The sequence below is a fragment of the Porites lutea genome, chromosome 9 (assembly GCF_958299795.1).
Source record: "Porites lutea chromosome 9, jaPorLute2.1, whole genome shotgun sequence".
Classification (NCBI taxonomy): domain Eukaryota; kingdom Metazoa; phylum Cnidaria; class Anthozoa; order Scleractinia; family Poritidae; genus Porites; species Porites lutea.
The window spans coordinates 9,912,959-9,928,791 of record NC_133209.1 but is presented as its reverse complement, the minus strand read 5'-3'; the positions used below and the strand labels follow the sequence as shown (position 1 = coordinate 9,928,791).

General features: G+C 36.4%; 1 protein-coding gene across 3 annotated transcripts in view; it reads left to right on the top strand.

Annotated features, from left to right (window-relative positions):
- Nucleotides 1–13,928, top strand: part of LOC140947893 (EGF domain-specific O-linked N-acetylglucosamine transferase-like) — a 34,513-nt gene extending 20,585 nt beyond the window's left edge. For 2 of the 3 annotated variants that reach the window (XM_073397108.1, XM_073397106.1), the window contains 12 exons: nucleotides 1,488–1,594; nucleotides 3,855–3,958; nucleotides 4,638–4,730; nucleotides 5,090–5,161; nucleotides 6,708–6,794; nucleotides 6,920–6,988; nucleotides 8,678–8,736; nucleotides 9,292–9,319; nucleotides 9,597–9,688; nucleotides 10,295–10,342; nucleotides 11,160–11,214; nucleotides 13,360–13,928. In XM_073397108.1, the coding sequence (XP_073253209.1) occupies nucleotides 1,488–1,594; nucleotides 3,855–3,958; nucleotides 4,638–4,730; nucleotides 5,090–5,161; nucleotides 6,708–6,794; nucleotides 6,920–6,988; nucleotides 8,678–8,736; nucleotides 9,292–9,319; nucleotides 9,597–9,688; nucleotides 10,295–10,342; nucleotides 11,160–11,214; nucleotides 13,360–13,503 (958 nt within the window). In that variant the 3' untranslated portion in view covers nucleotides 13,504–13,928. The remainder of the gene's footprint in view (nucleotides 1–1,487; nucleotides 1,595–3,854; nucleotides 3,959–4,637; nucleotides 4,731–5,089; nucleotides 5,162–6,707; nucleotides 6,795–6,919; nucleotides 6,989–8,677; nucleotides 8,737–9,291; nucleotides 9,320–9,596; nucleotides 9,689–10,294; nucleotides 10,343–11,159; nucleotides 11,215–13,359) is intronic. The other variant, XM_073397107.1, reaches the window with a different exon arrangement.
- The last annotated feature ends 1,905 nt before the right edge of the window (nucleotides 13,929–15,833 follow it).

Here is a 15,833-nt window from a genome sequence, read left to right as displayed (position 1 = left end):
AAATAAATGAACAATCCGCGTTTAAAATAACGTCAATTTCGGATGCAAAATACTTGTGCTCTTGCTAATGAAAGACCGCGTGAATTTGAATTCACCAAACGGAACTTCATTTCACACTTTTCCATTGGTTCAAAAGGCGCACGTGATGACGCAATTCACTTAGCGGGGAAACTGGTAACCAGTATAGCTCAAACATGGCGGATGATTTTGCTCGATGATGAGCAAGTTGAAAAAGGCGGTCGTTTTCAGAGCTAAATAAAATATTCCAACGCTTTTGAGGTATAAGCAGAGAGAGGAAAATTTCGTATTGTTTTTCAAGAAGCGATGACCTTTTATTAGGCAAAGCCGCGATGAAAAACGTGTTGTGGACATGTTTGGAAAGCTCAGGTACGAGAAGTGCACTTTGAATAAGCTTTCAGTATCGTGCTTATTGTTGATAATTTTTTTTTAAAGATTTAAGTCGCAATAAATGTATATAGATGCTGGTTAATGTCAAGAAATCCTTGTTGTTATAGGCAATTAAAGAAATGATTATTAAAATTTTTTACGCTTTTTATTACCTTTGAACAGTTATCTTTTTTCCTAAAAATGAAGCCAGTGTTTCCAAGTTAACAATGACTTAGAATTATTGAGAATTCCTAGGAATTCCCACAAATTCTCATTGGTGTTTTAGCAATTCCTAATAATTCCCATAAGTTCCAAAGACAGTTTCCTTCAAACTTGAAATTATTGGGAATTCCTAGGAATTCCCAAAAATTCCCACTGGTGTTTTAACCCATTCCCAAGTATTCCCAAATATTCCAAGGTTTTTTATCTTTGCTCATTTGCATGTCTTGGAATAAATTGGAATTCCTAGGAATTCCTAGGAATTCCCAGAACTCTGGGAATTCATTTCGCAAGGGATTAATTGATGCAAATTTATTGGGCACATTTTTGAGAACAAATTAGTGGGGAAAGCACAGTATTAAAAAGAGAGTATTGCAAGGAAAAGAGTTGAATTGTTACAGGGTTTATCAGCGAAGCACAGTGATAAGGGTTCATTAAGCATTCTTTTGAAAATTGTAACCTTTCAATGATGTGATTTATCAATGACATGTACATGTTCTAAGTATGTTAAAATTAACCAGTGTTTGCAGTTAGCACTTTTAGTGGATAGGGATGTGGATTATGCATGATTATGCATCAAAAATGATGTGGGTTCAAGTCCTACATGTACATTCTACCTACTATTTTCCTCCGTTTTCTTTTTCATCTTGTTTACTACTTGACAGATAGGCCATGGGGATTTCTGCACTTTAATATGGCGGATTTATGCATGCAAACGTGTGTAATACTACAATCTCCATGGCCTGTTCTGTAAGTTGCGAGACTCCTGTCATGTATTTTGAGTAAAGATATGGCAGTCTGATTATGGGGTATTTATTTCTTTCAAAACCATTTTATTGATGATGATTTTCATACTTATGAATTTTTTTTTCTTGTTCAAGGTTTGCAGAGTTAGAGCATTTTACTTCACTTGCTGACAAACCTATCCAGGCTGGAAACTGTGATGTGGTAATACAAAGACCAACAATATTTATGAAATTAGATGCAGGTAAATATTAAGGGAGTAAACTTAAGACAGTCTTGGAGGGGAGGAGGGTTTCCTGGGCAGGGGTAAAGGTTTTAGGCTAAAATATTAATCAATTTTTATTTTTGTGCCTTATCTCATGCATCATGCATGTGCTGTATACTGCTCTAAATAATTAGTTTAAATAAGCAGTCCCAGTCATTGCCAGGTGAGCAGTTACAGTTAAGCAATAGAAAACGTTTTCCGTGTTTGCATAGCCTGATATAAACATCAGAGGAGTTGGGAGAATTCAAGACAGTTATGCAAACCCGAGACGAAGTCGAGGGTTTGCATAACCGTCGAGAATTCTCCCAACGCTTCGAGTGTTTATATCAGGCTATGCAAACACAGGGAAAAAGTTTTCTATTGCTTTTATACAATAACTTTCCCGAGAAAAAAACGCAAAACTCTTTGTATGGCACTGATTAAAAGAGAAATTCTTACCAGTCGCAAATTCTTGTCCACGAAGTCTTGAACGTGTAATCAGCTCTTGTTTTGCAAAAAGATGCTTTGCAAAATACGGATGTTTCTCGCTTAAAATGTCAACTTAAGCGAAGAAAAATTGACTCACCTTCTTTGTAACGAATGGGCAAATAAAGTAAACTTGTCGAGTTTTGAACTCGAAAACTTTTTCAAATTCGTGCTCGCGTGATTAGCGCGCGAAAAGCCAAACAACTTGACGCCACAACCTTCTCTCGGCCAATCAGAGCGCGCATACTATCTTAGTTATTTTATAATACATAATAGTACAGCCCTGTAGCGGCACCTTACAAAATAATTAGTGAGATTTATTGATGACCTCGAGCAAATTTGACAAAAATAGACTGATTTTATGTTTTTTAAAATCTATTTAACAAATTAAAAGAATGTAACAAATGTTGCATATAATTCTACAGTACCTTTCAAAACTACCTCGACACTCGATTCTCGATCCTCACGAGAATTTTAGAATCGAGTTTGTTGCATCTCTATTCTCGAAACTCAGTTCCTGCCAGACTTAACGAACCGGCACGGGTTGTTGTTTAGTTCTGAGTAATTTGCCCTCTACTCTTGATACACAATTGCTGCAAAAATCTACAACCTTTGTTCAAGTTTTGAGTAGTCTTCTAACATGTCTCACGTCAAAAAAAAAAAAAAAAAAAAAAAAAGTTCCTACCCTATAAAATAACAAACTCTAGTTGAGCAGCATTTGATTCCTGAGAAAAACTCCTGAACTATGCAAATTCAAGATACAGTAGTAGTTGACAGCCCCTCAGGAAATTAATTATTCATTTGAATTTTGGGATCAGGGATCAGAAAAAATGGATGAAAACGGGATCATTATATAATCCACATACTGTACCTCGTTACGACCCTGCTAACAGGACCTTATACATTGCTCAGGCAAATAAACCATGCGGTGTTGTGTTATGTCAACTTAAAATTATCGAGAAATCAGTCATTGGTGAGTCTTTTGTTTTCTGTCTTGTGGGACTCGATCGTTGACTGGATTCTCCATAACTTGTTCTCGATTCTCAATTCTTGATTCACACAGGAATGGAGAATCGAGAATCAAGTCAAGAATCAAGACTCGCAATGGACTGTCAACTTACTTTTGAATGGTACTGCTCTAACAGTAAAGCAACTACCTTTTTTATCTGTTTACAATGACAAAAGAAAGATTGCAATGCTCTGGTCACTGACCTTTAGGGCCTGTTGACATGGAGGTGGGGAACCCCAGGTAGGTTAGGTTAAACCTGCTTGGGGAAGCCTGCCTGTCCATATAACCTCTTATAATTATGGTCACCCCACCTATCATGTAAATGTGATCAAGTTAACATGGGAAATTGTATGGACAGGTGCGTTATCACACCTAAGCATGTTACCTCACCTATCTGGGGTCCCCCACATCTATGTACAAATGTTAAACAGACCCTTACTCTGCAGTTCTACATTCTACATGGCTGTACTAAGATCATGGCTTGCCCGATAATATATCCATATTACCTGTATTTTAATTGACCACAATCAGGTCATTAAAGATGGTTTAAATGACTTAAGCTGACAGTGTACAACTCCCATTAACTCTGAAAATGAGTAAAATAGATTACAGCAGTCCTACAAACATACATGCAATAATTCAGGACTAGACTCAGCCAATGCAGACAATTATTATTCCACCTGCTTGTGACACACGACAAATGCCTGCATAGGTTCACACACTTCAAAGCATTCAACTTTATTGACAGTTGTTTAAAACTTTCAGGGATCAACTTATATCATCACTTCTGTGACTTTGTGAACTTGTACGTGACACAGCACATGAATGGAAGTGTTAACACTGATATCAACATTGTTATGTGGGATACAGTAAGTTTTTTTAAGTGCACTTTTAATTAAGTTGATCAAACACTTACATGCTAAAAATGTATGAAATAAGGTAGACTAGCTTACTCCTAAAAAATGACCCTGCACAAACAACAACAGAAAGAAAAACCCACCATCATTCACATTGGTGGATTCTACGCCACATAAAGGTTGCAAATAATCTGGTTCAACCTAATAATGTTGCTCATACCTGTTAAAGTGTCAATTCCAGCTCACTGTCCATGTCCACTCTTAGTATTCAGTTCTTACTCGCTGTACAGTAGTAGTTAATTTTAGCAAGACCAGCTTGCTGTTGGGTTTTTAAAAATTTTAAAACCCAAACAGCGAGCTAAAATTAACTACTACATCGAGACATACAGCAAGAACTGAATACTACTACCGTTATTTAATAATAATGGTACACAATTTGAATCGATTAAAACAAACAAACCTCCTGATTTAATACTTATATTGAATTCGCTACTAAGCAAACAGGCATGATTTTACACTGGTAATTAATAATGATATCAAATTAATGTTTATGAGTATTTTGTGTCTTGAAGTTACAAAATGGCTAAGTGAATGTTTCCTTTCTTTTTAGCAATAATTGGTATTTTTTTATCATACAGTATTCAGTTGATGGAGCATTGTGTTTCACTGTTTTCTTGTTATATTGGTACAGAGTTCTCTTTCATATCGTGACTTCTTCTCAGACACCTGGAAGACATTCACCAAGCATCCAATAATCCGCTTAAAAGACTATGCTGGCAAGAGGGTAAGTGTTTGGCTGTTGTGGGTGTTTGTAACCTCCCCGCAATCCTATTGAAATTTCAGTCAACGCCACACAAGCAAACTTACATTATATGTTTTAGTAATTGACAGAGAAAGATCCTTCTGCGTCAGTCAAGACTTAGCTTTGTTTTTTTTCTTTTTGGGGAGGGGCTGGGGGTTGAAACCTCCCACTCCAGAACCTTGTATTCTTTTCTTCCGTCCCTTTTTTCTTGGCTTCCTTTAATATTTTGCACTGTTGCATAATTTCCCTCTATTTCTCTTGCTTCCAGCCCTTTTAAGAACTCTCAGCACCCGCCCTGTGTATTGGTAATCTTCCTGTGTTTTGCTGTCATATCTTTTCAGGTGTGTTTCAGGGACGCTGTCTTTTCTTTCAACCCAAGGATGATCCGTGGTCTCTATTACAACATGCCTTTGGTATAACTTTACACTGTACTTTCTGTTAAAAATGTTGTTCACCATCACTAAGTGGATACATGTAGCTAAGGATAGCAAATGATTACACCTAGTGTAGATTCCTTTGTAGATACAGTAGTTTTTAAGGGCCGGAAGTTGAGAGGTGGCCAGTGCTGGATTGCGCTTACATGTACTTGTAAACCTTAAGTAGAATCCTGCTACAATAGTTCGGACCAGGGGTTTCAATAAGCACCGACGACCGACGAAACGCGTCTGTTATTTTTCTCAGAGAAGTCGGCTACTTTTCTCCCCGAAAGAAGAAGCAACTAGTACTTATGATGTCGTAAACAAATAACATACAGTAAAAACCCACCTATAAGAACCTAGATTTTTCCAACTTAGCCTAAATAGGTTCTTATAGAAATGGTATTTAGTGGGATTTTAGGCTACTTAGGTTCTTAAATTTTAATAGGGGCACCAGCGATCAGCACAGATAACTATACTACAGGGCATATGTGATATGGAATATGTTGCTGTATTAAATAATTATCTAGAATACAGTTTATTTGATAACCATGCAGTAATTTTATCTTCCCAAAGTACTAGCATGCATGTCTTTCATGCTGTAGTATCCATAAAATGCCGTGTTACATTTTGAATCTTACTGACTGAAACCTAGACTTAATTTTTTTCCGGCTGTATTTTCTTCTCGACTGCCTTCATTTTTGTAAAATAAGAACCTATTGAAAATTTTACGCTAAATAGGTTCTTATGGAAAGGGGGTTCAAAATGAAAATTTTAGCCTAACAGGTTCTTAAATTGTAGGTTCTTATATGTGGGTTTTTACTGTATCATAAAACCTGAATGAAAACGTAAAGGCCCACTGGTTTTGAGTTATGCTTTGGTTATGCAAGCGCTGTATTTCAGTCAATTCTTCACACGTTTCTTTGGAGATTTCACAGAATTTGTCCTCGTTAAAATGTACGTTTGTTCATTGCTTGTAAGTTGTGTGGCTGATAATCGGAACCTGAATGAAAGCTGCATTTTCTTGAATGAAAAACACACTCTTTTGTACTCAACTGGGTCCCAGAACGCCGGTAAATCGCATTTTAGGGCTTTGAAATTTCAAGGGAGCATGCCCCCTCTATAGGCACTGGATTACCGCCCCCTTGTTGATACAGTCGGGTACTCTATTCAAACCTGCTGGCTACTTTTATTTTTATTGAAACCCCTGCTTCCATGTAGCTATTTCGTTGCCTTGGTCAACAATAGGGCATAATTGCACTGGCAGAGTTCACACAGTTATGTCTTGAAAAGTCCTTAGATTTCAGAGGAAGTCCTTGAAAAAAGTAAAATTTCTCCACTTGTCCTTGAATTTTGACTTGGTTATGGCAAAATAGAGTTGAGGTCATATTTCTAAGAATGGCAAAAGGTTTTGGTTCATTACTGCTTTTTTCTCAGATTAAAGTCCCTGAAAAGTCCTTGAAAAATGATCTTAATTTACTTTGCTAACACTGGCCGAGGAGCAAGTGGGTTACGATTACTTGGATACATCAATGTATTGCAGGTTCCTAGTTGTGTTGGCAGTGGGCTCTTTAAGGCCTTCTCAGAGCACACTCTTCATAGGCTTGGTGTGAAACAGGACAACCACAGTGTAAGTCTGTGTTAATCAAATAAAACAAATTATACGTTTGTATTGCTAAAACAATACCTTTTGTTGCAATTGACTTCTGTGACGTCAACTTTCTCGTTGCTTAAGGTCCCTGTTATCCATTTTAGGAAGAAGAATTTAGAATAACCCTGTTAGCCCGGAGCACAAAGTATCGCAAAATTCTTAATCAAGATGAGGTAATAATAATATTCCTATTAGTATATTTTTGACGGCGGAGCTCTTTCGTGCGAAGCGGTGCATTATAGGTAAGAAAATTTGGTTATCTATGCATCCAAAAAATTTTGGTTGTGACGTAATCGTCCGCCCGTCCGTCCGTCGGTCCGTACGTGCGCCCATTCATGTAAGCCGAGAAGAAATTTCAAGCGCTGATGAAAATAGCAATCTTGATGTCGGCGCTATATAAGTATTAATATTATTATTATTATTATTATTATGTAAGGTTAAGTTACTTCTATTTTTTAGAATTTGTAAATGAATAGTTTTTTCTATCTTCACTTATAATATATAGGATTGTTTTTGTTCTCTAATGAAGGACGAGGGGTTTCTTTTGTAACCGATGGAATTGTAGATAGTGTTTTTGATGAATTAATTAGATTTTTTGTAACAGCAGGTTGATTGTAAATAGGATTTTAATTGAGGTTTTGTAATAAAGATTCTTTTATTATTTATTATTATTATTATTATTATTATTATTATTATTATTATTATTATTATTATTATTACATCTCAAGCACCCCGTTCGTTTCGGCGTTAAATCACATGGCCGCTCGGACGTTTAGTGAGAACAAAAAACAGCAGAAAAAAGCCACGTCTTTCTTTTGACTACATTTTAATGTCTACATTAACGTGGACTATAGGGAAAGAGCTAGAGCGAGCGGAGACCAAAATTCCAGCGGCTTCCAAGGTGAAAACATGAGCGGTGGTGAAGAAAGCAAAGTGAACGGGAGCACAGACATTTCCGTCATAAAACGTGTAACTAGGAAGTTAAAAGAAGTTTCACTTTTTAGTCGTGCAAAACACAATACACAATGCCTTTCGGGATTGTGGCGTGCACTTTTTTGGACAACCTTTCTCGAAATAGCTGTATACCTCATCCACCACTGTTCACCTCCCTTCGGGAGATAGTTGCATACTATACTTATTATTATTCAGTGTTTGTAACTGTTTGGATGGAATATTGTAATGGAAATTAATATCATTACTGGATTAATTTAATTTAATTTTAATATCGTTGAGCGTTCCTTAAAAAGGTATCTTGATAAAATTACATTTTATGTTATTCATGCAAAATTTGTGTCATTTCTGGTTGGCTGTAATCTTTTGGCTAATTCTTCATAACGAGCTGGCATTCAGCTGGCATTTCATGACCAAAATAATTGGAAGATGTGAGCAATATACAGTGTGATGGTATGTCAAATATACATGTACAACCTTGCTTCCAGGCAGTGGCCCAGCAGCCTTTTAAGCCGTTGTGGCATGAAGACAGAACTTAATTAAGAAAAATATGCCGAATAAACTGATCGGAACTCAAAGGAACAAAACAAAACAACAACGACAAAAAACAATGTTCTAGGAAGGATGTCTTCTGCTTTTTGAGCCATATCTGCCAGGACAAAACATCTCTTCATATTGTGAAACTATGCTGTGAAACAGCAGATGTTTTGAGGAAAGTTTTCAGAGGAGATATACGATGCATTTTGAGTGAATACTATTAAATCAATAATTGTTTTTGAATTTGGCTTTTTTCAGTTACTATGAAGTTAAGAATTATGGAAATCTTAGAGGTGTTAATTCCAATTCTTCATATCATTCTCAGCATCAGTCAATATAATAATAATGATGTTTTTAATTTAAATTACATGTAGCTTGTAGGTGCGATGATGCATGTTCCAATGTTTAAAGTGAAAATTGTTGATTATACCTGGTGAGTTCCCTTTTTTTCTTGAAATTTTTTATTTACATTAGAGCCATCTTGATATTGCACTTTTTACAGCAACTGTGTGATTTCTTGCATGCTGATTGGTTGAGAGCTACATTGTATGGTATATGGGAGTATAATTTTATTAAGTTTTATGGATCATTGAATTTACAAGTGCATGTAAATGATGATAGTGCAATTTGCTTTTGTTTGTCTCTTGTGCCTGATTTTTGAGGAAACTTCACTGCCCAAGGAATGGACTTTTTTTTTCTTAACTGTCAGTACTATTATGAAAAACAAATTGACAACAACGATATAGTTTTCATGGTCTATACTCTTAAAGACCTTAGAAATACCATCAAATTATACGTTCAAGACTTTTCAGTGAACCAGTCGCCTAGAGCTCGTGTGTTTTGACCACATGATCATGAGATTTTCTAGACTGTCCTTTGTCCCCTATTTTTCCATTAGATCGTCGAGCGCTTTGCGTTACGGGCAGCCAAATGCCAATATTTCCTTGTATGTAATATTGGCCCTTTGCATGATATTACTTTCTTGCAGGCAGATGCCATTCTTGGAGCAATTAAAGGTAAAACTTATTATTAGCAGCAATGTTTAGTTTTTATTCATGGTCATTGTTATTTATTGATTTTTCTAAAATAACTTTTTTAACATTGGGTTTCTTTAGTGAAAAATATTTAACGAACTGAAACAAAAATTATTTTAAATAATAACATTTTCTTTTGTTAGAGCAGTAAAATTAATAAAATAGTACCTTATAATGATGATGATGATGATTATGATAAAGTTAGTCTGTGTTTATCTTTTTGATGTAAAACATTATGTTTTATGTATCTTATTCCCAGATAACCCATAACTCTGACATATTTATTGGGATGCATGGAGCAGGGCTCACACATGCATTGTTTTTGCCAGACTGGGCAGTGCTGTTTGAATTGTAAGCATTTTTTTTTGGAAATTGAGTAAAATAATTTATAATTAGTGTTTGTAAAAGCATGATTTGTAGTGATATTTGGCATAAATACCACGAGTGATATTTCAAAATTGTTATACGTAATTTCACGAGCCGTTAGGTGAGTGAAATTTGAGACAATTTTGAAATATCACGAGTGATATTTGTGCCAAATATCACTACAAATCATGCTTTTACAAATACGAATCATGTTATTCTTTGTTTGTACTACTACCCGCCAAAGGTTTGCAATTTTCACATGTACATATTTTAAAGTAAGCTGAAATACCACTGCTTGGTTGGGGTGGAGCCGGATTCTGTCCTTCACTTACCCAGTGGGCTTGTCAATATTAGTACTAAACTAAATTTTAGTTTTACGGGATACAATTGATTGTGGTAGAAAAAGTTAATGTTTTTGGGGTGGTACATCCTAAGAAGCAAGCAAGAAAATATACTTTCTTTGCACTGTGGTGCAGGCTAGACCTGTTTACCCCAGTTGCCGGATCTGAAGACCACCTCATTGACCAGTAACTGGGTACTGCTGACATGACACTGATTGAAATAGTTATCATTTGTATGTTCTATTTAAAGGTACAACACAGAGGACCCAGCTTGTTACAGCGACTTAGCAAGACTAAGGTAATAATTATTATTTGGCTACCTGTGGCAAAGCCTGACGCTAGCTTGGGTAGTCAAGTTTTACATTTTGTGTCAAAGAGGGCATATGCTGGACGGGTGACCCAGGAGGCTGTGTGTAACCTGTTTTCCTTGCTGAGAGGCTGATTTTTTTACTTTTGAGGGATGGGACGGGTCATTTACACGGTCAGACTTGGATGGCAAATGAAATTTTTGAGCGAAGAAATTGGCTGCTTGCATTAGTTTATCACGTGATCAACCTTCGGTAAACACAAAAACAGTTCGCTTTTGAAAAATTTTATTAGCACGAGCTGAAAGAGCATATTAAAATTAGGTAACCTGTGAATTTACAGCCTTATATCTCAATAGCAGCGATTGCAACGGCCGCAAAAATTAAAAGGATTTGTATGAGAAAAACAACTTTTGCCTCCCAGTCACCCTTGAATGGTTTTCCATACAAATCCTTGTAAATTTCGTGATTTTCAACATGTCGTGAAGTATTTCCCTTGTTGGGTTCAAATCTCCTTTTAATTCATAACAAGCACTTTGAGCCCTTAAATGCGTAAGGGAAAGATTTAATGACAGTTTAAAAATTTCAGGATTTACAAGGAGTTGTGTGGAAAACCACTGAAGATCTTTGATAACTTTTTACATAATGTGCAGTGCATAAACAAATGCCAAGGACAGTCCAAGTGATCACTGTTGGGTGGTGAAGACAGTGGTAATCATGATCAGTGAGACAGTAATTATGTACCTTTTGTTTTTACTGTGGAAAGTCCTGAGATTTTTCCTTCTTGTATTATTTTTTATTTTTTTACAGAGGTGTGAATTACATTACATGGGAACATAAACAAGAGCTTTTTCAAGAAGATGAGGTATGTGCTACTTTTTACTTCCTATATGTGATTAAAACCAGTTTTTTTTTTATTTCAACATGGTGACAACCATCCCCAAGCCGTCGCTTCATGGTACTTGCATTCTCAAATAAATGTTCCCGCAGCACCGGGTTGCCACAGGTCAGGAAATGGTCAGGGAAAATAAAATTTCTTCAAGGTCAGGAAAAAGTCAGGGAATTTCACTTAGAGTCAGGAAAAATTTACGTCTGACAGAAGTCAAGAAAATATTAAGAGTACATTTGTACATTTTACAGACATGAATCGTGTTGCATTGGTAGAATATTTTTCATGAAATTTGAACATGCTGATGTTGAGTTTTGAATTTTTCAGTGTTTTTTTTTTTTTGCACGTTATGTTAAGGAACTATCAATTCATATACACTGCACGTGACTTGCTGAAAGCAGTAATAGATGGGTGGGAGATGGCTGAGAGGGTAGCGTTGAGTCCATTATCGGGACTTATTTGTGAAATTGTTAATTCAGTTGGTCAGGGAAATTTTACAGTTGTCAGGAAAAGGCAGGGAAAAGTCAGGGGATTTCAGAAACCTCTGGCTGTGGCAACCTTTCATCTATATTGGCATTTTCTTATTGCGAGGATCTTTTACGGTGTTGGCAAAACCTGCGCGTTCGGCGCTTTAACAATCAGTGAGGACTGTATCTATCAGTTTTACTTTTATTACGACTCTTGCTATTCGTCCCAATCCAACTCGATCTAATCCCATCTAACCCTAGAGTTACAATGTTCAGCTGTCACAATGTTCAGACATAAATGTCACATATATATGTCACATGTATATTCCCTAATACGCCTAACCCTACATTATTTATAACATAGAATGATTGGTTAACATACCACTATCTAATGATTCATTTCCTACAATTGTTACTGTGTGCTTGTTTCTAACTGGTTGTAGTTACAAATCTGGCATCACAATGGTCTTTTTCACAAACAGTTTCTTTTTACACCCAAGTTTAGGCTAATTAAGAAATGTGTCATCGACCCATCCACGCTTTTACAGAACAATGTAACTGGTTAAAAAGTTGTCACAACAATTTTTATACTAATTATTTTTCCTGCATAACCAAAGGATAAGTCCACCCTACAGAAATCTTTCATATTCATCCCAGAATATTATCTAACTACAATTTGTGCATGTATGAAGAGTAAATAATTTGGGGCTGGTTGTTCGAAGGCTGATTGACGCTTTACCCGGGGTTAAATTTAACCCAGGTTTCTTTTTCTTATGTTCAAAATCTTTTTCTCGGATAATTTTCTCTGATACTTTTGGAGCTTCCAATCATCAACTTGTAGACAAAAAGAATTAAAACTGAAATGCTTTTCAAGCTTTCAAATCTGAATTCAAATCTCGCACTAATTCTGGGTTAGCTTAACCCAGCTTTGAACAACTCGGCCTTGTTCATTAGATTTTAATAACTTTTGTCTTGGTCTTGTGAACAAAATGCCAGTTTAAGTGAAACCACTGGTGAGTAGTACACTCCGCAATAGACAAAATCGATTTCTCTTGTTCTTCTGTCAAAAAATGTTTTGTTTATGTAACTCTCTAAAATGCATTCACCCGTACTGTGCTTTTCAAGAACATGCAAACCCTTCACCCTTTAAGCCCCGATATTAAAAGGTTTAAGAATTAACCATGTAATTTTTAAGTTTTCTGTTTCTGTCGGTCACCCTAACAGACTTCTGAGGAAACACAGATTTTCTTCAGCGGGTTGTAAGTGGTAGATTTCAATCCATTTTGCTTGTTTTGTTTTGTCATAGTTTGACTGATAGAAGCAAAAAATATCTGTCACTTAGTTTTTTGACTTTTGAGTTTGCATGTTATTGAAAAATGCAGTAACACTTGTTCCAATGGTGTTCTTCAGAGAATGTTTGACGACGCGGTCCATTTTTGTACTAAGTATTCTAAAAAAAATATTTTTATGCTAAATTCAAAGGTTAAAAAAGGTTTGCTATAAAAATTAACGTTAAAAAAGAATTACGTTGCGATCGTTCGACGGTCATTTTGAAATTACTTGTAACGGTCTCTGGATCCTGTCCATGCTCATCCTTTACGTGGTTGCGATTGTAAAGAAGGTTTAACTTGAGATTTTTTCGCTTATTTAACAGGGCCATCATCCAACGTTAGGTGCTCATGCGAAATTTACAAACTATGCTTTTAATGTGGATGAATTCATGAGGCTTATTTACAAAGCAGCTGATGCAGTTCAAGATCGCAGGCGTAACCCACTGTTCAAGAAATCTTTACATTAGACTAACTGTTGTTTACAGGGTACATCTTTGGAGATCAAGATTTTAGCCTGTAGACGCCCATGGTTGCTTAGGAGACATAGACATGCATGAGGGTTTAACCTCTCATCGAGAACATTATGATACTAGCATCTCTATCAAAATCTTAACTGTTAAGATGCAAGTTAATTTTGCTAATTTTAGGAAATTATATAATGTAATTCTAAATATTATAATATTTAGCATGCAACCCCTTAGTAGCATGTATTAGTAAGTAACATTATTTTTAGCAAACTCGGTGGAAAATCATTCTCACTAAATTATTATTCCTGAAAATCCACAAGAATAAGATGTTACTGACAGATTAGGTGTACATTTATTCCAATAAAGTTTCTTACCGACAGACTGGGCAGAGGTCTAGTCAATAAAGTTCCTTTTCAAATAACAGAGCATAGAAGTCTTCAAATCTTGTTGTCTCCGGTTCTAGCCCAAGAGTTCCCTGCAATAACTTCACAGCACTTTCTTTTAAGAACTTGTCCCGATCATGGTTGACGCGAAATATGATGTCTCCTTGAATATTCTGACAGGCAACTTGGAGGTTTAACAAAAGATGGCCTTGAAAAAGTGCCAAGTCATTTGTGAAAACTGTCACAGCCCACTGTGTAAATTTAGCTGCATGGACAATACATCCATGACTGAAGGAACGGAGTTGGTTGGACTGTGGCATATAGATTCCTTGCGTTCTATCAGTAAATAAACAGTCACCCTCTTCTATGCACAGGTCAACATTTGATGGTACTGCTTTATACGGTTCGTAGTTAATCACCATGATTCCTTGTTTGAATAAATCCTGGCTTTTTTCTAAATCTTTCTTGAATTTCTCTACATCATACTTATATACCATGGACAGATAAGAGGAATTTAGGCCGTCAGGTTTAGAAAGCTGAATTCTATCCTTCTTTACCACAAATGCATAGGAATCTTGCTCAAACAGTAGCTTATCTTTAGTCTTGGAAGCAATTGCTAGCCTAGCATGATGGGTGTTTCCTGTCGTATATCTTTCGCGTAGAACATTTGGGTAATTTTGTCGCACAAACTCACGTACAGCCAAGATTAACTGAGTTCCAAACCCCTTTCCTCTATAATGTGGGTGTATTCTAAGCCCATGAGAGAAAAAAGTTTGACCATCATCAATAATGCTTACTGCACAGAGTCCAATGGCCTTTTGTCGGTAAGTGGCAATTAGCACCGTAATATTGTCCCTTAGTGCCACTGTTTAAAACAAGATGGGGCATTGTCATGTCCTTCATAATGTCCCTTGGACATTTCCAGCACTGCTTGGTAATCTTCATTTCCAGCCAGACGAACATTGAACTCCATATCTCCTAATAAGGGACACTGTTCAACTGAGATTTCGAAATTATAGGAAGTATTAATGAACATTCAATCGGGTATGGTCTTTGAAAGGTTAACGCTATGATGAAAATGAACTGTGTATACAGTCAACTCCCGATAACTGGAACCCTCCGTAACTCGTACCTCGCGCAAACTCGAACTAAAATCGGTTTCCCCTTGATTTCCTCCATACATTTACTTTAATTTTACCCTCGATAACTCGAACCTCCCGCTAATTCGAAGCATTTTTTTTAGGTCATTTCTATATAGTTTTACCCTAGTTAACTCGAACCATGTTTTAAGCGCATGACAAGTCGAAGAAAAAAATGTACTGCAGTGCGAAACATTGCATTTATTTCAAAACGGCCATGTATTCTTTGTATTCCTTCAGGCAAGAAATACATCTCTCGCTGGAAGTGAAGTATGCGTGATACTTGCATTTCTTCCCCATCCCATTTTCTTAATTCTGGTTATATTTTTGTTCGATTTCCCTAAAAGGTTCAAGTTATTAGATCTGGATTTTTGAAGTGGTGAACTAAAGTTAGAGTCCCTTAGGTTGTTCGCCATATAGAGCGGTTTTCATTCGAGTGTCGAAAAGTAATTGGTTTTGCACTTTCTACACGATGCGATTGGCTTAAAAGATTCGCGCCACCTTTTCATCCAATTAGAAGTAAAACCAAAGCCAATTGTGACGCGCTCGCATGCATTTTCCCGCGCTTTGCGTCAGCCACATGTAATTACTTCGAGTTTTGATTGGTTCAATGTATTGTCTGTGTCCTATGTGATTGGCCAGAGTAATTACTTTGGTTTTAGTTTTACGACACTCAAACGAAAACCACTCTACTGCAGCTTGAATTAGCTACGTACTCGGTAAAACTCGGCAACATTCGATTTTGAGGCCAAGTGAAACAAGCCTTGCTTTACCAAAAAACGAAGCATTTTAAATACTGAGTCCTATA